This window comes from Cynoglossus semilaevis, chromosome 11, assembly GCF_000523025.1.
Source record: "Cynoglossus semilaevis isolate Cse_v1.0 chromosome 11, Cse_v1.0, whole genome shotgun sequence".
Taxonomy (NCBI): domain Eukaryota; kingdom Metazoa; phylum Chordata; class Actinopteri; order Pleuronectiformes; family Cynoglossidae; genus Cynoglossus; species Cynoglossus semilaevis.
This window is the reverse complement of record NC_024317.1, coordinates 4,449,994-4,473,414: the sequence shown is the minus strand read 5'-3', so window position 1 is coordinate 4,473,414 and position 23,421 is coordinate 4,449,994. Positions and strand designations below refer to the sequence as shown.

The window sequence follows — 23,421 nt, the reverse complement described above, 5'->3', positions numbered from 1 at the left end:
CGCCTGCCTGCCTGTCCCACTGACGGTCTGTCCCACTGCCTGTCTGTCCCACTGCCTGTCTGTCTCACTGCCTGTCTGTCCCACTGACTGTCTGTCCCACTGCCTGTCTGTCCCACTGCCTGTCTGTCTCACTGTCTGTCTGTCCCACTGACTGTCTGTCCCACTGCCTATCTGTCTCACTGCCTGTCTGTCCCACTGCCTGTCCCACTGACTGTCTGTCCTACTGCCTGTCTGTCCCACTGACTGTCTGTCCCACTGCCTGTCTGTCTCACTGCCTGTCTGTCCCACTGCCTGTCTGTCTCACTGACTGTCTGTCCCACTGACTGACAGACTGAGCAGTTTGACTTGGCTGTCGTCTGGTTTGTCTGTCAGGAAAACTGCCCAGAGTTTACACATGAAAACCTGGAGGGAGAGAAATGTGTGTGTTTATGTGTGAGGAGACAGTGAGGGAGAGAAGAGGGAGGAGGGGGAGGAGGGGGGAGGGAGGCAGAGATGACTAATCTGCTTCATCACATGACCATGAGTCCAACTTTTCGGCATGTTTACATAAAACTTTCACACACTTGAGTCAAAATGCCAGTCAAAGAGGATTTGACTGAAACCATTTCTATTTCTTATCCCAGTAATTTAAAATAATACATAGGTCCTGCTCAGTTCGACAGTTTTCTTTTTAATGATTCTCCTTCTTGCTACTGTGTTTGTCAGATGTCGAGCAGATGGCCATCGACTGGCTGACCGGAAACTTCTACTTCGTGGATGACGTGGACGACAGAATCTTCGTGTGCGACAAGAACGGGCAGACGTGTGTCACCCTCCTGGACCTGGAGCTGTACAACCCCAAGGGCATCGCCCTGGACCCCACCATGGGGTCAGTGTTCAAACACTTACACCAGCACGTCAACACACCATCAGTCACACAGACACGTGGATGTCGTTTTGTCAACGTACACGTGCAGAGATCTGGAGTGTTCGTGTCTGAAAACAAAGACTGAATCAGAAGACATCGTCGTCATCGTCATCTGCCCCCTGTTGCTCAACTTTCACATTTACGAGGGTGGGGGTGGGGGGCGGGGGAGGTTGGAGACGAGTGAGTCTGCTCGCCGTGATTGGGCACAGATATTTTGGTTGCGCTGGGTTCAAGTCTGAAAGTTTGTTTCCAGAGACGTTGGTGCTCGATTAGTTTGAGAAATCAAAACTAAAAGTTCTCCAAGTCTAATAATTAACACATTTATTAATGAATAAACTTAGGGACCTCTACTGGCCACACGGTTCGCTGGTTCGACCTCTGGTAGATCTTTCTCGATAGTTTTTGCTAGTTGTGTGTGCTTGGGTTTTCTTTCCGTTTCCTCCCACACCCCAAAAACACGCTCATTTGGAGGATTAGGTTGATCGGACACTCCGAATTGACGTTAGGCGTAAACGTAAGCGCGGCTGGTTGTTCGATTTTCGTACGTTGGGTTTCGATGGAGTGTTGTTTCCGACGTCAGGTACACACTGAGGCTCTGGAGACGGACTGAACCGTCAAGGCTGCAGCCCCGCTGAAGGAAGTAGAGGAATTTCTATCCAGTCAATATTATATTAACAGTACAAAGGAAAGTAGAATAAGTTTAAGAAATATTATTAAACACCATCAGATCCAGGCTCCATCTGCCTCAGCAGGTTTTCATTTTCAGGATCATCATCTCATTATTTCCATAATCGGTTCTATGCAAAGACCTAACCCTGTTACCACTTAAACTGCTAATTAAGGAAAGTTCCAGAACGTAACACGTATAACTTTTTCACACGGTCTCTGTCTCTCTCAATTATTTTTTTTTTTCACTTTTTTTAAAAAGTAATTGTCAGTAATTCACCAAAAATCTTTCCATTTTAATTCCAAAAAGACAGAAACCCTACCAACGTGACTTGAGTTTGTTATAACAGTTACCAAATTCTGGAAAGTCTGTGAAATCATGATGTGTGTGTGTGAGTGTCTGCGACTGTGTGTTTTGAGAAATAACACTGACGGCACGAATGTGAAAGTGTGGTGTGTAAGTGCCGACTCACGGGCTTCCAGATAGTTTGCTCTTCCATAATCGCTTCTTTTTTCTTTTTCTCCTCCAAAAACAAGGTCAGAAAGAGTAGTGTGAGATAGATTCTTCTTCTTCTTCTTCTTCTTGTTGTCTGCAGTGTCACCGAGGGGAAACAGTAATATAATGATACAGCTGCGCTGAAATATAGAGCGAACTGCACCGAGTCTCCAGTGACTGAGCTGAATGGCCGTATGTGTGAATGTAAATGTCTGCAGATGTCTTTCCAGGAGCAGATTCAGCTGCCAGCTCCCCGATCTAATTCTCAGTTAATGTCCATGTGAGATCCTGGGAGGATGCAGCAGAAGACGCTGATTTATCTCTCAGGTTTCCAGGAATCATGGAGGACTTTTGTTTTCTCTTTGTCTGTAGAAAAGCTGAGCTCAATGTCTACAGTGGGGATTTATCTGTAACAAAAAAAACTGACAGTGGAACTGTTTTTTAAACAATCCATCCATCTAGGCATCAGATATCTATCTGTCCATCCAACAGTCGATCCACCATCAATCCTCCAATCCATTATCCATCCATCCACCAATCTATCCAACTGTCTGCCAATCCATGAATTCATCCATCCAACCATCCATCTATGCATCATCCATCAGCCAATAAATTCACCCATCCATCCATGACAGATTCAACCAAACCTCCAAACCTTAATCTCCCCTACGTGGCAAACATGGCCAGACCAATGACTGCTTTCAAATTTACCATAATAATCCCATCCCTTTCACTGAACCTCAGCTCCTTTGTCTCCTCAGGAAGGTGTTCTTCACAGACTACGGTCCGATCCCTACGGTGGAGCGCTGCGACATGGACGGTCAGAACCGGACTAAGCTCGTGGACAGTAAGATCGTCTTCCCTCACGGCATCACACTGGACCTGGTCAGCAGGCTGGTGTACTGGACAGACCCTTATCTGGACTACATTGAGGTCGTGGACTATGAGGGCAACAACCGACACACCATCATCAGTGGTCCGCTGGTGAGAACAATCGGAGTTTGTTGTTTTTTTGTCTTTCTCCAAAAAATTTTAAGTAAAGAAGTTCAGTCCTTTATGTCTTACTCTGTGGTAGAGAGCGTCCTCAGAGTCAGATTCATTCTGTTTAACCGAGCGTGGTCCGTCAGCCCCTCTGTGTTTGTCATGGCCCAGTGGGTCCTGACAGGCAGCCTCCAGCCACGGAGTTTCCTTTAAGGGTTTGAACACTGATGCTCTCTGAGCGTCTACATTTGGACCAACAGAACAACTCTTCATCTGCTGTTGCGCATCCGCGTTCACCGGTTTGTTAAAGCGAAGGTTACCGTGGCAACAGTGCCTCTTCAGGCAGCAGTGTCCTCGTACTTTGTGCAGAATAATGGACTGAATGGGTTTTAAAATGGACCATTTTTCACTTTGTCTGGAAACCCTGTTTTTCATCTTCATCCACACAGTCACTCAGTCGTGTGGTCATTCATTAAACTTGAATCCACCGTAAGTGGAGCTACGTTTGAAGCTGCATGAACCATTTCAACAAGGTTTAGCTGGAAACTTAATGGCAACCTTCTCAGACGAAGATAAGTAATAGAAAAGTTTCTTTATCTTTGTCTTTTAAAGTAAACTTTAGAGATTATCATTCATTGCAAATTAAAGGACTGCAGAACTAGAAAGAATGTTGTTGAGAAGAACATGTAGCACTTAGGTCGTTATCTTCATTTCCCGTTCTTCTTTCTCTTTTTCGTCTTGTCTAATTTCCCATCTCGTTACATTTTTTTCTAGATCGAACACCTGTACGGACTGACCGTGTTTGAAAACTACCTGTACGCCACCAATTCCGAAAATGCCAACATGCAGCCTAAGACCAACGTGATCAAAATCAACCGCTTCAACAACTCCGACTACCAAGTGGTGACCAGGGTGGACAAGGGAGGAGCGCTGCACGTCTACCACCAGAGGCGCCAGCCTCCAGGTACTGAACGCACATTTGCACTTCAGAGAACAGTGTGTTGGTTGCACCTCATACTCAACGCTGTCTCCCTCGGTGTCCAGTGCGCAGTCACGCGTGTGAGGTGGACCAGTTTGGAAAGGCCGGCGGCTGCTCCGACATCTGCCTCCTGGGAAACGGTCACAAGACCAGAACCTGCCGCTGTCGCTCTGGATTCAGCCTGGGCAGCGACGGCAAGTCCTGCAAAAGTGAGTCACGGAATGAATCACGCAGCCAATTTACGTTCACTTCATATTGACAAAGTAATTATGAAAATGACTGATACTGGTGTTGTGTGATGCCGAGCACAGACACTCGTACTTGTAAACTGTCTCTGAACTCAACAGGTGATCGATGACACGCAGCCAACCGTTTCATTGTTGTAGAACAGATTTAAGGCTGACAAAATGACAAATGAGGCATCGCACAGACACGGGAACGGCACAAAGTTTTCAGTTTGGACTTGGTTCTATTGATCTGATATTTAAGAATAAAAGATAAGATAGTATGATGATTTTTATATAACCATTTCAGAACTGAAGGTTTGATCCACGTCATAATCATCTTTGCCTTAACCTTCTCATGGTTTTTGTTAGTGTTTTCAATTTTAATTTCATTACAAGAAAAGGACATGCTGAAAAAAAACATTCAAACTTCTGAAAATGAGATGGAAATGGATTTCCAGCTAAGATTCTAAAAATGCAAATGATGTTAAATCCTACAGTGTACTGTGTAAAACAAACTTGCAAATTAGTATAAATAATAAATGAAAAAACAACGAGTGAACATTGAAAAAATGTTTTAAAAAATTATGAAGAACAAAATCTAACCATTATTGATTCACTGGGCATAATTTGGGGAGATGCGAACCGAAATTGGCCCACGAGGCAGAGTTTTGAAACCCCTGCTCTAAGGACATTAAAAGATAAGACCACTGACTACAATGTGGTCTAAAAATCAATATTGCATCATCCTCCAACGTTCTGCAACAGTCTCTGACAGCAAAATGTATGGACTTTACAAAAAAAACTGTTGAAAATGAAATTCAGAATTCAAATGCAGAGTCATTCTGCCAGTCAACTGACTCCTCAGTGCTGTGGCTCGGTTGGGCAAAAAGAAAAGTTTAGGATTGGCTGCAGTGGAGCGTACATTCAGCACATCCACCACTGATGCGGGGCCTGCTCCCAGAATAACTGAAAGTATAAACTTGGCAGCCGCAGAGACTCAGCTCTGTTGACCTAGAGCCAAAGGAGGCCCAAGCTCTCCCCTGGGCTCCAGACTGGAGCAGAACTGAGTAACACCATAACTTAGTCTGACTTTATCTCTCTCCACTGAGCCCCTCCATGAAAGTGTCACCCTGATTCAGCTCGTCGGGAGGAGGGTTTTAATTTTAATTAATGGCGTGATATCGATCTGCCTTCAGTGAATGGACTGTCCTTGAAAACACAGTTGATTTAAATCAAGATGATCTTTACGTCCAGGCGACGTTTAGGAGCATCATCAACCCACAGTCGGGGCCTCACACATCACACATAAAAACACACACACACATACTGATCTAAAACTTTAACCGCTCCTCTCTACAGTCGTTAATACATTTACTTTTCATGGATATATTTCCACTTATACAATAAAAGCATATTTGATATATGACGCAGCCAGAGTTAAACGTTCAAAAGACACACATGACTGTTTTATATTGTCTTAACATGTGCAAAAAAAACCGCAGAGCTAACATGCTAACAGCGCTAGGCTAACCGTCCGTCACTCACTCAGTCTTGCTACTGTCTACACCACACCAGCTGCAGCAGCTGCATCTCTGTTTGTTTGTCGTGGAAAGTTCAGCTCAGCATTCCTGTTATAGTTCAAACTTTGGGAGTTTTTTTTTTTTTTTTTTTGTCAACATTGTTCCGATACTACAGTATTCTCAAAGAGTACAATGAATTACTTCTAGATTTAAGTTACACTAATTTTATCTTCTCTCTTTTTCTTTTTTTGTTTTTGTTTTGCATTTTACCACAGAACCAGAACACGAACTCTTCCTGGTGTACGGCAAAGGTCGCCCAGGGGTCATCAGGGGCATGGACATGAACGCCAAAGTGCCAGACGAGTACATGATCCCCATAGAAAACCTGATGAATCCCAGAGCGCTGGACTTTCACGCCGGCAGCGAGTTCATCTACTTTGCGGACGCCACCAGTTACATCATCGGACGACAGAAGATCGATGGAACGGAGAGAGATATCATTCTGAAGGAAGGTACAGCCAAAACAAGACGCTCTGTGACCTCAGTGACTCTGGTTTATCTCTGTAGAGAAACGGTACTCCGACTTCTCTGTCAGTCCTCTTCTTTGTAACATGAAACACGTCACAGACTCCCCGAACAACAGCAAATCCCACAGTTTGAGAACCGTTGCTTTATACAATAACAGGTCCGCCAAAGAAGTGAACAGAGGAATGATTAAAATGACAGTGTAATGAATGGAAATCTATAGATTGTAATGACTGCAGATCCAGTTGACCCAGTGTCTGACCCAGAATAGTTCTCCTCACCTGCAGTTTGTTTGTGTTTGTTTCAGGAATCCACACAGTTGAAGGTATAGCCGTGGACTGGATGGCTGATAACTTGTACTGGACCGATGACGGCCCCAAAAAAACCATCAGTGTGGCTCGGCTGGAAAAGGCTTCACAGACTCGCAAAACTCTCATCGAGGGAAAAATGACTCACCCCCGAGCCATCGTGCTGGATCCTCTGCACGGGTGAGGAAACAACGGGGAAGAAGAAGGAATAGAGATGTTTTTTAGTCCTTAAAAAAGGTGCAAAGTGATGCTCGATTTGATGAGGAAGAATAATGAACTATGACGTGTGTGTGAGTCTGTGTGTGACGCTCACTGATCACACTGCTGCCTCGGTCTCACTTTTAAAAATTTTTTTTAACTGACTTAAATTGAAAGCTGTTAAAATTACTGAAGTTTTGCAGAGAGTTTTTTTTTTGCCTAGCCTAGAATTCTACAAATGCAATGCAATCAAATTATCTTAAAAGTTTTTGACTCACCTTGTGGTGTTGAACTTTCACCTTTTATTCTGAAGCAGCCGAGGGGGAAATAACAGTGTTCAACCAGGTCTTTCGGCCAATCAGAGCCGAGGCCAATTAGTACTCGTCAGCGGCGCTGAGTCATTTGCCTTCAGGCCCATTCTCAATATCTGAGAAAAATGAAAAGAAAAAAAAGTCAGCGTAAGAAAACCCAAAACACTTTATCAAAACTGTAGGAGACGGCGGCGTCGACTGTGAATGAATCAACTCCCAGCATCAGGGTTGATTTATGGCACAGAACGCGATAAGTAGTTGGCCAAAAGACAACCTCACTGAAAGTTCTAATAATAATATCTTATCAGTAATCACGTCAGTAATCCTTCACATTTGACTTATCGCACACACACACACACACACACACACACACACTGCGGTTAAAGCAGACGGAGCTTCTGCACCTACAGCTGTAAAACAAACACACAGAGTTTGTTTTTGTGTCCTTCAATCTCACCGAGTACTGAACACACATCCTGCTTCCTCTCTCTACGCCTCTCACACACACACACACACACACTCTCTCTGGACATGCATTGACGGTGATGTGTGTCCACACAGTGTTCTCAGACACCAGTCTAGACTAATGACTACCATTAATCAGAAAAGAATGACTTATGTAAACTGGGAGGAAAAGCAGGAGGCAGGAAATGATAAAAGTTTATGGTGATTTTAGTCTTAATCCAATGATTTGGGGTTTAGATGGGCTGTAAAAATCTACATGACATTATGTGGAAAACTGACATGTCCTAAAGCACCAGGAGGAAAACTCAACGGTAGGGCCTCAGTAGCTGTTGTTCCGTCTCTAGCATTTCATTCTCGTTCCCACTATTCCACGTGCAGACTCGTTATAAAAGAAGCCGTTTGTTTTTTTTTCTTCTTTCTTTAGGTGGATGTACTGGACAGACTGGGAGGAGGACCCGAAGGAGAGCAAACGAGGCAGAATAGAGCGTGCCTGGATGGACGGCTCCAACAGGAATGTGTTCCTGACCAGTAAAACGGTGCTGTGGCCCAACGGCCTGAGTCTGGACATCCCACAGGGAATCCTCTACTGGGTGGACGCCTTCTACGACCGCATCGAGATGGTCTATCTGAACAGCTCCGAGCGCAAGGTCAGCACGAGTTGTCGTCACAGATATTTCACTGCAGTCTGGATTCAAAGGCTTTGGCTGCGATGACCTTTAAAGCAGGGGAGGACTGTGGGTGGTCTGGCAGACTGGGGTTTGTGGGCTTACATTGCTCTCATGTTTTGGTCATATTTGGTTTGATGGTCTCTTTTTTTTTTTAGGTTTTAGAATCCAGAAACTGGAATGTTTTACTTGGTGTAAAATGAACAGAATCTAAATATTTAATTTCCAAGTCTTGGTGTTTTACAGCTCCTGATTTATGATCTGCAGTCATTTGGCTGTTGCTCAGTAATTGTTTATGTTTTAACGACAGGATTCAGTGTTGCCGCAGATATAGGAAAATATAATTCATCACATTTCTGCTGTTGTCGCTGATATTTTTTTCTGACCAGACGGTGTACGAGGGTCAGGAACTGAACCACGCCTTTGGCCTGTGCCATTATAAACACTTCCTGTTCTGGAACGAGTACCGCAGTGGCAGCATTTACAAGTTGGACACCACCACCGGCGTCGCCACTCTGCTGCGCGACGAGCGACCACCCATCTTTGAAATACGAATGTACGACGCTCAGCAGCAGCAAGGTGAGCAGAAACTTCTCTCACCCTCTGGTCACGTGACCAGACGTCCACTGGACTGTAATAAACACGACAGGTCACGAACACTTCTGATTCGCCCTCCCGTCCACAGGCTCCAACACGTGTCGCGTCAACAATGGAGGCTGCAGCAGTTTGTGTCTGGCCATTCCAGACGGCCGACAGTGTGCCTGTGCCGAAGACCAGATACTGGACCCGGCCGACAATACCAGCTGCCAAGGTGTGTGTGTGTGTAAATAAATGATGGATTGTGTGCTCATTTTAATTTGTTTTTTTGGTTCTTTAAAGATTTGCTTTAAAACTAAAATCTGCAATTTTGTTCATCACTAAACTGTCTGTAAACAAAGAGAAACTAAAATGTTTTATGAGAAAGAAAAGAAAGAAAATATAAAACAAAATGGACCACATGAGCTCTACGTGCTATGTCTTTGCTAACAAAGATTGAATGGAAATGTAGGGATACTTTGGGCAGGATTAGAATCAGGTTGAGATTAGGATTGAGTTAGGATTGGGCATATGTTTACGACAGCTAAGATAACAGTCAGAGCTGGGCTGTTTGTGTGGGGGGACTAAACGGGGGGGATTTCACATGGGGCTAATTCTGCTCCACCACATCTCTGATGTTTTATTTCTAGTGCGTTGGCCAGTATCAGTCAGGCCGTGTGACACTGAGTGAGTCTGTGAACTTTAAACTGTAACACAGCCCTGCAGTAAACACCGCTCTGGTCAGACCTGCCAGATTTAAAGGTTCATTAGCCTGAATTACTTTGTTTATTTTCCATTGGCAGAAATGGAATATAAAATATTTTTTACTGAAGACTTTTTGTGAGATTGCATGAATCTTAAAGTATAAAGTCTTTTTTTTTCCACACAAAAAAACAACAACAACATAAGATTGCTTTCTCAGAATCACAGGTCAGGGTGTGATAGAAGCCTGTAGTGACTTGTACTGTAAAAATATCACACCTAGAGATAAAGTCTAGAAAAGACTCAGTACTCAGACACAAGATACTGCAGTTTCTGATTTTTTGTTTGTATTTTTACAACATCATCTCTAACTAAGATATTTGATAAATCTGATTTTTTGTTTGTATTTTTACAACGTCATCTCGACCTAAGATATTTAATAAAGAAAGAATGACTGTTTTTCCTATTCCTAAACAGGCCATTAGTTATATACTGTTTTTCCTATTCCTAAACGGGCCATTAATTATCAGTAGATTTTTTGTTTTTTAATTGTTGTGCTCTTTCCCCCTCCACAGTGAACCCCTCTTACATCCCTCCGCCCCAGTGCCAGCCTGGAGAGTTTGCCTGTAAGAACAACCGCTGCATCCAGGAGCGCTGGAAGTGTGACGGAGACAACGACTGCCTGGACAACAGTGACGAGGCTCCGGAGCTGTGCCGTGAGTAACCGCGCGCCCCCGTGAACACAGACGCCGAGTGATCCTGGCGTGTGTTCCGAATCGTGCTGTAAACTGTGTCTTTACGTGTGTAAACATTGTGAGTGTGCGTTCCCGGAGTGATGTCGCAACATCTACGGATCTGTTTAAGCTCTTTGTCTGCTGTGGTCAAAAGCACAGACACGCTCTGTTCCTTGAAAAACAAAAATACAGCCCAGGGAGTCTAGAATATCTGCTGTCTCGTTTGAACGTCACACCTCTCTTCTGACCCCCCCACACGGCCCTTTTATTTTCCTTCTTTTCCTTCTGCACACACAATGTGGCCTTTCTTCGTCTACAGACCAGCACACTTGCCCCACGGACAGATTTAAGTGTAAGAACAACCGCTGCATCCCACTTCGCTGGCTGTGTGACGGGGACAACGACTGTGGGAACGACGAGGACGAGTCCAACACCACCTGTTCTGGTACATAAACGGCTCCTTAACAAACTACCGTCTCTTCTCAGGTTAACATCACAGTGGGTTGATGAGGAGTTAACACGTCACTAAGTCATTTTGTTTAAGCCTAAATTAATCTTTGTGTTTACTGAAACGTGGAGAAAGTGATAATTGTGCTATTGGTGTAAAAGCTCCGCTCACTTTCTGTTCAGCTGGCTGTGTTAACCAATCATTTTTAAATCAATTTTATCTTTCTGTGTAACTCATATTGTCCGATGTGACAACAGTGTCAGATTGAAGAGCACTGTGTAACTCATATTGTCCGATGTGACGACAGTGTCAGCTTTAAGAGTGTTTTCTTTTCTTTGATACAGACAGATAATTTATTTTAAATGAGTAAACACTGACCTCGCTGTTGTTACCTCTCAGCACGTACCTGTCCACCTAATCAGTACTCCTGTGCGAGTGGGCGCTGCATCCCTCTTTCCTGGACATGTGACCTGGACGATGACTGTGGCGATCGCTCGGACGAACCGGCCTCCTGTGGTTGGTTCATTTCTCTCACAGATTTCAACCGTAGCTGCAGGGTCTTCCTCTGGCAGATTTTTTCAGGTGTTTGTGTTTTGTTTGTTTTTTTCCGTCTGCAGCCTACCCTACGTGTTTCCCTCTCACCCAGTTTACCTGCAACAATGGACGCTGCATTAACATAAACTGGCGCTGTGATAATGGTGAGTGATAATGGCCACTCACAGTTAGCGATGAGCCCCTACGTTGGCCCACGCTCCATTCTTTTTGTCACTTTGTTTGTCAATGTGTAATGTCTGTCACCTTTGCTTTCCTACCTGTCATCGTTCAGTGCTGTTGTTGTTGTTGTTTCGTTTTTTTGTTTTGTGTTTTTTGTCCTGTTTGTTGTTCCGTTTGCCCACTCTGCTGTCTTCCCTTCATTCTGTCTTTCAGAAAAGGATTGTGGGGACGGCTCTGATGAGTTGAATTGTCCAAAACTGCCCGGTTAGTGCATAGATCAACATGCACCATAACAGCTGCGACGCTAGCCTTAGCTCTAGGTGTGGAAACAGAAGGAGATCAGGGCTGCTTTTAGCTCAGTGAACGTCAAGTGTTAAAGAAGAAGAGGCTAATACTGCTGCAATCCCGTTGGTCTGCTGCACACAGGTCTGAAGCTGAACTAAACTAAGCTCCCGGAGCGTGACTAAGTCGAATAGGTAGAGTGGAAAACCCTGTTATTCTTGGTGGTAGTGATCTGGATGGAAGGACTAAATTTGTGACAAGGTTATATCTCAACCTGAAAGACTATGAGAGCAGTTACTGTAAAATAAGATATAAATATATATATAAATACAATAATATATATATATATAAGGTGAAGTATAGTCACAGTCTGGGTCTTACCGGGTCATGGAGGTGCTTTTGTTGCTCTGCTGCCAGCTTAATGTATCTTCACTGGGTACATTTCCTCATGGTGCATGGTCTGATCTATGCAGTTTCTGAAAAATATTTTTTTTTAAGTTTCATCTTTATGTTTCATGTGTGTCTTTGTAATGTAAATGTTTTAATTGAGCAAAAAAAAAAAACAAACAACCAAACAAACATTTTCATAATGTGTTCTTTCATATCAGTGGGACCTCAGATGTACTGTATATACTGGAGCGGGGGTTGTTTGACTTTGTCTGTTTTCCAGATAATGACTGCGGGGACAACAGTGATGAGGCAGGATGTAGTCACTCCTGCTCCAGCGCTCAGTTCAAATGCAACAGTGGCCGCTGTATACCGGATTACTGGACCTGCGACGGCGATAACGACTGTGGCGACTACAGTGACGAGACGAACGCAAACTGCACCAATCAGGGTGAGTGGAGAAACAAATTATCACTTTAGAAAAAAACAAAATGGATATTGCAGTTTTCCCTGCCAATGGTATTTGTTTTCACTGCATTAGGTTTCATTTTCTTTCTTTATCAATATAAACAGATGAGCATTGTTTAAAATGTGATGCTGTGTCATAAGTCTGTCTACGTTTTTGTTTACTCGACGACATTTCGACCGTGACCTTTTAAATGAAGTCTTTGCAGCGCAGATTTCTTATTACATTTTCCTCATTATCATAATACACATCACCGCTCAAGGTATTTATGTATTTCTGATTTATGCAGGCAGCGACTGAAGACAGTGTCATTTTCTACTGTCATTATTTTTTTCTTTTGGCCACAGCCACACGTCCTCCCGGGGGGTGTCACACGGACGAGTTTCAATGTCGAGTGGACGGCCTGTGCATCCCCTTGCGGTGGCGCTGTGACGGTGACACCGACTGCATGGACCTGAGTGATGAAAAGAACTGTGAAGGTGTCACGCATATGTGTGATCCAGCTGTCAAGTTTGGCTGCAGGGACTCTGGTGAGAGGACGGCGCTTCAAAGACGAGCGGGATATTTTTGTACGCGCACAAAGTTGGTTTTTAAAACAACCATACCTTCTGTCCGCAGCCCGCTGCATCAGCAAAGCATGGGTGTGCGACGGGGACAGTGACTGCGAGGACAACTCCGATGAAGACAACTGTGAGGCGCTGGTGTGTAAGCGTTCTCACCACATGTGTGCCAACGACTCCTCCATCTGTCTGTCAACTGAGAAACTGTGCGACGGCAAAAACGATTGTCCAGATGGCACCGACGAGAAACTCTGCGGTAAGAAAGTAGAAACGGTTTCAGAAGGTGTTTCATAACAAACCAAAAATATATCAAATTAGGTTTTTTTAAAGGTACAGTGTGTACAGTTTAAATCAAATCACTTGAGTTTATCATTTTGGCCAAAATAAAAAACAATACTGTAAATGTCCTACTCCTCCAAGGCAAATAAAGAAATGGGCAGTACCCATTAAAATCTCTGGGGTCGGGGGGTGGTGGGGTATAACGGTACTTCATACTAGTCTAATTGTACTTTTTTTTCACCCGCATTTCAACTGTGATTCTCTTCTGACCTTTCATAGACCTCTGCTCACTGGACAATGGCGACTGCAGCCACAACTGCACGGTGGCCCCTGGTGAGGGTGTGATCTGTTCCTGTCCACTGGGCATGGAGTTAGGGCCCAACAACAAGACCTGCCAGATCCAGAGCTTCTGTGCCAAACACCTCATGTGCAGTCAGCGCTGTGAACAGGACAAGTTCAGTGTCAAATGCTCATGTTATGAGGGCTGGGAACTGGAGCCTGACATGGAGAACTGCAAGAGCACAGGTGAGAGACGGAGGAAGAGGAGGAGGAAGAGAGGATGGGGAGGGTGGGGGAGGAAAGTTAGAAGACACCAGAAGAAGCGAGTGCTTGATTGATGGAGGCCGTACATGGAGAATGGATGTCAGAGTGGTGACTGAGTCCTGGGGTTTTAATGTCTTGAGACTGTAGATTTAGGGAGACTGTGGTGTGGGTGTGGGTTTGTGCAGAGAATAGTCTGCCATAGCAGGAAGACGTGCGGTTTCTGGAGCCAGCGTATGCCAAAAAAATGATACTAATTTGGACAAAAGAGAGAGAGAGAGAGAGAGAGAGAGAGAGCGGTGCAGACAGAAGGTCATTCAAATGAGTGTACAATAACGCAGGAGAGAATTTGATCATTTCTAAATACAAAAACTAGGACAGTTGTAAATACAGAGGTGAAAATTGGGAACAAGTCAGTTATAGTGAACTGGCTTTGACTTTTACTATCTACTTAAAGAATAAAGTTCCCTCTGGCAATTATCGATAAAGAAAGCAGCAACTGCTGCGTGGTTTTTCACTGCCAGGCCATAAAGACTTCCCAGCAGCCTTCATTCTTCTTCTTGGTGCCTATCTGGCAGCCTGTTGGGCAGCGATAACTCCTGACTTATTTACACTCTGTTTTCACTGCCCAGGATTAGAGCCACATTCACACCCATGGCGTTTTCCAAGCCATTTGATCAAACCGACGACAATTTTCAAAAGTCTTTACAGTCGGTCTGTTTTTCTAGTTAGAAAAAAAAAATGTTCGCGTCTTCTCCGTAGATCCCTTCAAGCCCTTCATCATCTTCTCCAACCGCCACGAGATTCGCCGCATTGATCTGAATAAGGGAGAGTTCAGTGTGTTGGTGCCAGGCCTCAGGAACACCATAGCTCTAGATTTCCATCTAAGCCAAAGCGCCCTCTACTGGACGGATGTGGTGGAGGATAAGATCTTTCGTGGCAAGTTGTCTGAGAATGGAGGTGAGTGTTGTCATTCTTGGCTGGGCCAAAAAAACATGAATCAAAGTGCAGTCTGGCTGCTGTTGTCTCAGTCTCCTCTTCATCACGTCCCAGATTGTGTCTGTGCTCACATCAATTCTTCTTTTTTAATTGACCGACAATTCTGCTGCACAACAGCACAAAGTAACGAGCCATGACACATCATTAGTTGCAGAAATAGAGCCTTTGATGGATGCTCTTTAAATGCCCCGTTGTTAAGCAGCCTGTCTCGTGCCATGGGCACTAAAGAATCTAAAACGTAACCAATAAGAGATACAGATTATACAAAAGGATCTGAGCATGAAAAACAAAAAATCCTGACGCAATAAAGAAATATAGTGAAATGCTGCGCTATGTTTGAAAATCCTCAGCCAAACTTTTTTATATTCCATATTCTTATTTTATAGTATAAGTTCTATATTAAAAAAAAACATTTTTTGTTTTTTTTTAATTATTAAGAAATAGATTTAACTGTTGGTATATTTTTTGTCAAATGACCTATGACCCACTTAGATTTAACTGTTGGTATATTTTTTGTGTGGTCAAATGACCTATGACCCACCGCTAGTCCTACTGTCTTTTCATTATAGAATAGAATAACTGAATGCTTAAAAATACTAATACAACATAACTCGAATAAACCTAAAACACATGACTGTTATTAAAATATATATTTTACAAGTAGTGCAACATCTATGCTGAGGCGTACAGTAGTGTGTAGCAGAGCAGGGTAGCAGTAAATGTGGAATTGAAACTATACACAGGAGTAAACGGTGCAGATCATCACCTTACGGTGGTGACGTACTGTACGTTAATGTTTAGTAGAAAGTAAAAGACTTATTTAATCTTAACTGCAGTAAGATATCCTCCAGTAAGTTTGATGTTTTGTTTTTTGACCTTTCTCAATACTTTTCTCACACTTTATTTGCTACTGCAGTGTACCAAAGATCTGCACTGTGGGGCTAATAAAGATATTTTTATCTTATCTTATACGGTTTTCCTTCCCTGCAGCAGAACGCATCCAACTTTATGGACAAACCAGCAGCCAGTTTTCACTGCCTACGTAGTTGTTATTATTATTATTATTATCTTTTCTATCACGATTATGTGAAACAATCTTAAACAGTGAACAGACGACTGAAGTTAGCCGTTAGCTTCCATCACCGTAACAGAAACAGCTGCCAACGGCTCAGACAGCATTTGTAAAATCGTTAACAACAACTGCGTAACGTGAACCTACGCTGTTAATTCAATTGTTTTGGCATATTATGACAAATTATTTGATTTATAACTCAATTTACCAGGTGTCACACTGTTACTGAAGCTCTGTGTGTTTGTGCTGCACACGGGCTAATGACTCATCACAATTACAGTAAACACCACCCTCTGATTAGGATGTAAATGAGTGGGTTTTAAATGGGCTGGGAGACATCACTGCAACCACATATTTAGACCTTCTGTGGTCTGTGCGATTATTGCCGTGTCACAGAATCCATTGTTTCGGACACTTAGTATAAATTTAGATTATTGCTTGTTAAATTTGTAAATTCCTTTGTCCACAATAACAAAAGAATGACATGTTTTTGTTTGATCATCTGTTCTGTATTTTCTGTCTTTCCTCTCAGCCTTGACCAGCTACGATGTCGTAATCCAGTACGGCCTGGCCACCCCTGAGGGTCTGGCAGTGGACTGGATAGCAGGGAACATTTACTGGGTGGAAAGCAACCTGGATCAGATCGAAGTAGCCAAACTGGACGGCACCATGAGGACGACACTGCTGGCTGGGGACGTGGAGCACCCTCGAGCCATCGCCCTCGATCCTCGGGATGGGTAACGACACCTTCTCCTGCTCCTGTCACGTGTCTTTAAGGCTGAACAACAGCAGAGTGGGTTCTTCATGTTGTTGCGTTATATTCCAGGATCCTCTTCTGGACAGACTGGGATGCGAGCTTGCCAAGAATCGAAGCAGCGTCCATGAGTGGAGAAGGCAGGAAGACAATCCACAAAGAAACAGGCAACGGAGGCTGGCCCAACGGACTCACCGTTGATTACCTGGAACGACGGATCCTCTGGATCGATGCCAGGTCAGAGAGCTTGAACTTTTGTTTGACTCCGTTTTTTCTTTTTTACACCAGGAAATGTAACGTGACGTGTCCTGTCTATAGATCTGACGCCATCTACTCAGCCAAATATGACGGTTCTGGACTCATTGAGGTACTGAGGGGTCACGAGTATCTGTCCCATCCCTTTGCGGTCACCATGTACGGAGGAGAGGTTTACTGGACGGACTGGAGGACCAACACGCTGGCCAAGGCCAACAAATGGACCGGGAGTAACGTCACTGTCGTTCAGAGGACCAACACTCAACCTTTTGACCTGCAGGTCTACCATCCATCCAGACAGCCACAGGGTAAGAGACAGAAACACCTGCGAGTACTGTGGAATTGTCAATAAAAATGTTGGTTCAAAAAGCTCTTTAAAGCAGTTTTGACAGCATTTACAGAGCATACAAGATTTATATTTCATTCATATGTCAGCTTTGCTTGGCTGTTTTGTTTCCTGTTGTTCCGGTGCAGTTTAATCGTCAGTGATTTCCGTCTTATTCCCTCCTCACGTCTCCACAGCTCCAAACCCATGTGCAGCTAAAGACGGCAAAGATCCCTGTTCTCACCTGTGTCTCATCAACTACAACCAGACGTTCTCCTGTGCCTGTCCTCACCTCATGAAACTGGGTCCTGACAAATGTACCTGCTACGGTGAGTATGCACACACACACACACAAAAAGTAAATAAATAAAACATAACGCAGCCACTGTACAGTAATGTTATTGACAAAGTTCTAGCTGAAAGTCATTGTAATCCCCCGTCTTTACAAAAGTGTTCCCCGAGCGTTTGTCTTTTATGGTGTCTTTGTTCAAAAGAACAAGAGGGAAACAGTCCTCAACAGTCAAGATTTTGTTTTTGTTCCTTTTTTCTTTGGCCTTTTGCTGTGACAACCTTGGAACACATTGAAGAGTCTGTTGTGAAAACCGAGAGAGTGCCTGTTTTTTTTTTTTTTCTTCTCTCAGTATGGGAGTTAGTATTCAGTGCACACTTTCCATTATCTTCAGGGGTAATGGAATGGAGAGTCCTATTTTCTCTGGAGCAGGCATCAGCCACAAACTTCCACGTCTCACGCCAAGCCAGGTCTCGCTGATACGGCCTGACACTGTCATTATTCCCCTCCTCTCCCTGTCTTTTTCACACTTTTCCTGTCCATCATTTAGGCTTCACACAGTTAAATGTGGATGAGGCTGTTGAGACCAATCCAGCTGTAATGAATCCGCGCTGGATGAATCGCCCTCTGCTGCCGAGACTGTAGTTCAGTCAGTCAGTCGCAGATGCAATTGAATTAACGTGTTAATGCCCGTGGCAGGAATAATGCACGGATGCAACCATCCACGCTGCAACCACTAATCCACCCGTGTGGCGTGAGTGTGCGACACCACAGCTTTGTCGTTCTTCTGAAGGATTCTTGTCAACTTCTCCCCTGGCACAGAGTCTCGTCAGTTTCTGCTCTACGCTCGCCAGAACGAGATCAGAGGAGTGGACATCGACAACCCGTACTACAACTACATTATCTCCTTCACTGTGCCTGACATCGATAACGTGACGGCAGTGGACTATGACGCTCTGGAGCATCGTATCTACTGGTCAGACGTCCGGACTCAGACCATCAAGAGAGCGTTCATCAACGGCACCGGGGTTGAGACCGTGGTCGCCTGTGGTATGGATGTGACATCCAATAATATCCAATGATTTTACTTTCAGACAGATCATGCTCTGAGTTGCAATAAGTTCATTCACAGACTGTTGTTGAACACTTTAAGGCAGCTCCAAAGCTAACCTGAAAAAGAAAGACTTTGAGCTGTGTTGTTTACGTCAGCGTTTTAACAAAGACCATATCGAAATATCTTTTTTCCTCCTGGTCCCCAGATCTGCCCAATGCCCATGGCCTGGCTGTGGACTGGGTTTCCAGAAACCTGTTCTGGACCAGCTATGACGCCAACAAGAAACAGATCAATGTTGCCAGATTGGACGGCTCCTTCAAAAATGCTGTCATACAGGGACTGGACAAACCACACTGCCTGGTGCTGCATCCAATACTAGGGTGAGTCCTGTTCAAGTGTTTTACTGACATTTCTTTTAGCCGCAGGAAATATTTTTCATTTGAAACATCCCAACGCTGAACCACTACTCATAACTGTCACAGAAAATGATATGTTTTGAAATATAATGTAGTTTACACTTTTTAGTTTAAATCTACTCACTCACTGTGACAGCTGGGCTTGACTGGATAGAAAACACTGATATACTCACAGGACGAAGAGCTTCTTCAACAGCTGAGTCTCCATCTTTTTTTTTTTTTAGTTTTTACAGCCATCTGCTGCCCCCTAGTAGAAGAGTATTTGATTAGTCATTCTTGTCAGAGTCCCATAAACTAACAAGGGCAAATTGTTTGCATTAATTACATATACATTTTAAGACAAATGAAGAGAGTTTGTATTCATGCTACACTAATGTGCTGCAGCACAGTGGTTGGGCATCACTGTCCCATAAACACAGAGTTCCTGCTGTTCTCACCTTTAACCTTCCACACACGGTCCCTAACCTCTGACTGTTTTTACCCTCAGTTGTAATAAGGTTTCATCCTCCTGTTTCCCTTTTTTTTCCTCCCCACTTTTGCTCCATGTGTAATTTTTAAAGCTCAGATAGGTTACTGTCAGGCCCAGTCACATCCTGTCACTGTTTCTCTGTTTTGTTTGTTTTTCTTACTCTCTGCTGGACAAATGTGCATTTTCTTTACCGTTCTGAAACATCAACCCCCGTCTCTGACCTGCCCTGACCCGGGCCTCTTGTCTTTCCATCAACAGGAGAGAAAAGAAACATCTGTGCAGTATTTATAGACTTTATTTTGTCCTGCTGGAGGAATTTTTTTGTTTTTGCCTTTCACTATCTGAGTTAGATGAGGAAGGATGTTTTCTTATGAATGTTTTTGCCTCCTCGTGTTTTTTTGGTGCACACTCTGGTCTTCTGCTCTTTAAAAGACTCCGGCAGAGGAATGTCTCTGATCTGAGTGTTGTTGGCACGGAGGGAAAATGAGAAGCAGATGCTAAATCCATATGCTGGGGCTGACTCCTCTTTCTGGCACAAACACACTGCCCAGAATACGTTCACAAGTGGGTGGGGACAAATGCAGTGAGGGGAGGGAGGACCTCAAACTACAGCATCTTTGTGTGTGTCTGCGTATGTGTGTTTGCGGTACAATATGCCATTGTGGGAGGGTAAATGCTTTAGGAACTTTATTTAAAGGCTTATTCACAAACAAATGAAGGGTGTGGTGGATGTGGTTCGACAAGAAGTGGGTGATGGGTTTGAAGGATTGATGTCCTTTAAACACAGACTACAGATACTCCAGACACAGGGATGACAGTCAATCATTCTGAGCCTCGTGTTCTGGATGTACGTGGGGACCTGGACCAGTCTGACACTGGTCTGAACCACCAGGCAAGTGGAAGGTGTTTGTGTGTGTGTGTGTGTGTGTGTGTACTGGAGGAGAATGGGGGAGTCAACAACAGGGCCCAATGCGTCACAGAGGTCAATTTCATTGCTGGCAATTGTTTACACTAAAGCTGTCTTTTTTTTTGTGGCTGCTCCTCCAACGTCAACACTCTTGGTCTAACTTAGGTGGAGCTCAAGTTTGAAAATATACAGTAATCCTGGTCTGTTTACAACATAAGATGATTTGATCATTTTTTGATGTGGCAGTAATTGTCAATTACCACCAATCTGTGTAATTGGTCCAAATAGGAATGATTTCTTTTCTGCCATCTACCATAGTCTTCATCTGCTAAACGAGTGTGCATTAGAAACTTTCTACTATATTTTATACTAAAATGAACACATGCCTAAATAAGTTTGCTAGCCCTAGCTGGCAAGCTTCAGATTAAATGATGTGTTAGTCAGTGTGATGGAGTGGCATTATTTACTTTGTGAGAAAAACACTTTCCAACTGTTGCTTGTTGTGCTTTTTTTTTTTGTTTTTATTGCCTAATTTTCTCTCCCCGCGTCCTCCAGGAAACTCTACTGGACAGATGGAGATAACATCAGCATGGCCAACACAGATGGCAACAACCGCTCCGTCCTCTTCACAAACCAAAAGGGCCCTGTCGGTGCGTGATCGTCTGTGCCTCTGCCGTGACTGGATGTGATAGAATTGGGGCGACTCATTACATACCTCATCTGTCTCTGTTTCCCAGGTCTCTCGATTGACTTTGACACCGAGCAGCTTTACTGGATCAGCTCAGGCAACAGCACCATCAACCGCTGCAAACTGGACGGCTCTGGGCTGGAGGTGCTGGAAGGTGTCAAGGGCAAACTGACCAAGGCCACCGCCCTGGCCATCATGGGTACGCCTGCAAAACACATTAGTTTCACTAATGAATATTCAGCATCATTCTCCAGCTGCTCATGAAATCATCTGTGGTCGAGCCAAACTTGAGCCACCATCATTTTCACTTTTCCTTCTTAAACTTTTCTTACTTTGAGTCACCTAATTAGTGTTTGAAAAGTCTAAAAACGTGTTCAATATCCATTGGGCTTTCACACAGTGCAGACCTCAAGGTGTGAAGTTAAGCAATTTTTGCATCATCTGCATAAATTCATTTATTCATACATACAGCACTGGCACTGACCCACATTATGTTTAACAGTTAGCTGTGTCACAGTGGAATCATCTGTGGAAATGCACACTCGGCTCGTTACTCTGCTCGCCTAACCAGCAGTGGCTTAGCATGATGGTGTAATTACAAGGGAACTCTGCAGAGATTTTTTTTTTACACTATGGTGAAATACCAAGAAGCTGCATGAAATTAATTAGAGCTCAATAATAGACACTGCAGGCTGCTGGGTGAAGGCTTTTTAAGACTGTAGACATGACATGTGACCTGGCTCTGTTTTTAGGCTTACAGTTTACAGTACAGTGTGTTAAAGTCTGTGTAGTTAAGTCTCCATTTGTGCGTTTGACCTCTAGGTGAAAAGCTTTGGTGGGCAGACCAAGGAACAGATCAAATAGGAACCTGTAACAAGAAGGACGGAGGAAACTGGAAAGTCCTGAGAAACAGCACGTCCCCCATGATGCACATGAAAATCTACAACGAAACTGTGCAAAAAGGTACAGGCTGAACTGCAAATGCCATTTTTTCTTTTCGACAAACCCTCCACCGTGATAATGGACTGTTTCGCTTCGTGCCTGCACCCTGTTTACCTTCACTACAGCACATCTGTGCACGTCATTGTGGCACATCTTTGGTTTGTTTGGTCCATTTGTTCCTTTGCTTTTGTGTTCCCAGGCACCAATCTCTGCAGTAATAACAATGGAGACTGCTCCCAGCTGTGTCTTCCCACCTCTCCAACAACCCGAGTCTGCATGTGCACAGCAGGATACAGCCTACGTCGAGGAAAGCAGTCTTGTGAGGGTACGACACCGTTATTCACACATTGCGCTGTAGCCAAAGTTTAAAGTTATTTCTGGTTGAAGACAATCTTAAATGTAACACTTTACTGATATAAACCGGGGAAATGTGCTGGGGTTTTATTTGTCTGCAGGAGTTGGTTCTTTCCTGTTGTATTCTGTGCATGAGGGCATTCGTGGTATTCCATTGGACCCCTCAGATAAGTCTGACGCCCTCGTACCAGTCTCCGGCACATCGTTAGCCGTTGGCATCGACTTCCATGCTGGTAAGAACTGTTGCAGTTGTAATGCACTGAGGACTTTTATATAAATCTCCTCTTATGACGGCAAAACATTTTTACCAAAAATTAATTAAAAATTCATAGAATAGATTGTCCTGCCCAACATACTGGGCAGTGAGATGGTATTTTAAACTCAAGTTGCTTAGGTGAAATAAAAACCGGAGTTTGTGTGAATAACATCATCTTTGTAATTTTTTATACTCAAACTCATGTGGAGTCCTGTAAATGGACAATGGAAATATTATTTTGCGCATGCATTTAAATATGTTATCTGATTAATTTCACAATTTAATCATCATGGTTAATGCCATAATTGTGAACTGATGTTTGAATAGATTATATGAACTGAAATGATTACGATGAATAAATGCATTCATTTTGACAGACCTATGTATACACTGATCCAACAAATATATTATAATAATATATAAAATATACAAATATATATAAAATATATATATAATATATATATAAGTATTTATGCATTCAGAATAACAATGTTTTTCTTCTTTCAGATAATGATACTATCTACTGGGTTGATATGGGCTTGAGCACTATAAGCAGGGCCAAGAGAGACCAGACCTGGAGAGAAGACGTTGTCACTAATGGCATTGGCAGAGTGGAGGGTATTGCTGTTGACTGGATAGCAGGTGAGAACCACTTTTAAACATGGTACGGTAAAAGTATTATGATTTACAGTGAATTTCAGCTGC

At 43.6% G+C, this 23,421-nt stretch overlaps 1 protein-coding gene across 1 annotated transcript in view; it reads left to right on the top strand.

The window, feature by feature from the left end:
- The window catches only part of LOC103386004 (low-density lipoprotein receptor-related protein 1-like), a 98,270-nt gene that overhangs the window by 41,580 nt on the left and 33,269 nt on the right, over positions 1 to 23,421 (top strand). The window contains exons 8-37 of the mRNA XM_025059921.1: positions 706 to 868; positions 2,831 to 3,053; positions 3,825 to 4,014; positions 4,095 to 4,238; positions 6,052 to 6,288; positions 6,609 to 6,789; positions 8,008 to 8,230; positions 8,638 to 8,827; positions 8,934 to 9,059; positions 10,102 to 10,242; positions 10,580 to 10,705; positions 11,108 to 11,224; positions 11,326 to 11,406; positions 12,375 to 12,542; positions 12,905 to 13,087; positions 13,176 to 13,373; positions 13,676 to 13,921; positions 14,699 to 14,896; positions 16,540 to 16,744; positions 16,834 to 16,998; positions 17,080 to 17,324; positions 17,539 to 17,670; positions 18,453 to 18,680; positions 18,890 to 19,064; positions 21,032 to 21,126; positions 21,214 to 21,363; positions 21,987 to 22,127; positions 22,306 to 22,431; positions 22,562 to 22,693; positions 23,224 to 23,358. Of these exons, the coding sequence (XP_024915689.1) occupies positions 706 to 868; positions 2,831 to 3,053; positions 3,825 to 4,014; positions 4,095 to 4,238; positions 6,052 to 6,288; positions 6,609 to 6,789; positions 8,008 to 8,230; positions 8,638 to 8,827; positions 8,934 to 9,059; positions 10,102 to 10,242; positions 10,580 to 10,705; positions 11,108 to 11,224; positions 11,326 to 11,406; positions 12,375 to 12,542; positions 12,905 to 13,087; positions 13,176 to 13,373; positions 13,676 to 13,921; positions 14,699 to 14,896; positions 16,540 to 16,744; positions 16,834 to 16,998; positions 17,080 to 17,324; positions 17,539 to 17,670; positions 18,453 to 18,680; positions 18,890 to 19,064; positions 21,032 to 21,126; positions 21,214 to 21,363; positions 21,987 to 22,127; positions 22,306 to 22,431; positions 22,562 to 22,693; positions 23,224 to 23,358 (5,064 nt within the window). The remainder of the gene's footprint in view (positions 1 to 705; positions 869 to 2,830; positions 3,054 to 3,824; positions 4,015 to 4,094; positions 4,239 to 6,051; positions 6,289 to 6,608; positions 6,790 to 8,007; positions 8,231 to 8,637; positions 8,828 to 8,933; positions 9,060 to 10,101; positions 10,243 to 10,579; positions 10,706 to 11,107; positions 11,225 to 11,325; positions 11,407 to 12,374; positions 12,543 to 12,904; positions 13,088 to 13,175; positions 13,374 to 13,675; positions 13,922 to 14,698; positions 14,897 to 16,539; positions 16,745 to 16,833; positions 16,999 to 17,079; positions 17,325 to 17,538; positions 17,671 to 18,452; positions 18,681 to 18,889; positions 19,065 to 21,031; positions 21,127 to 21,213; positions 21,364 to 21,986; positions 22,128 to 22,305; positions 22,432 to 22,561; positions 22,694 to 23,223; positions 23,359 to 23,421) is intronic.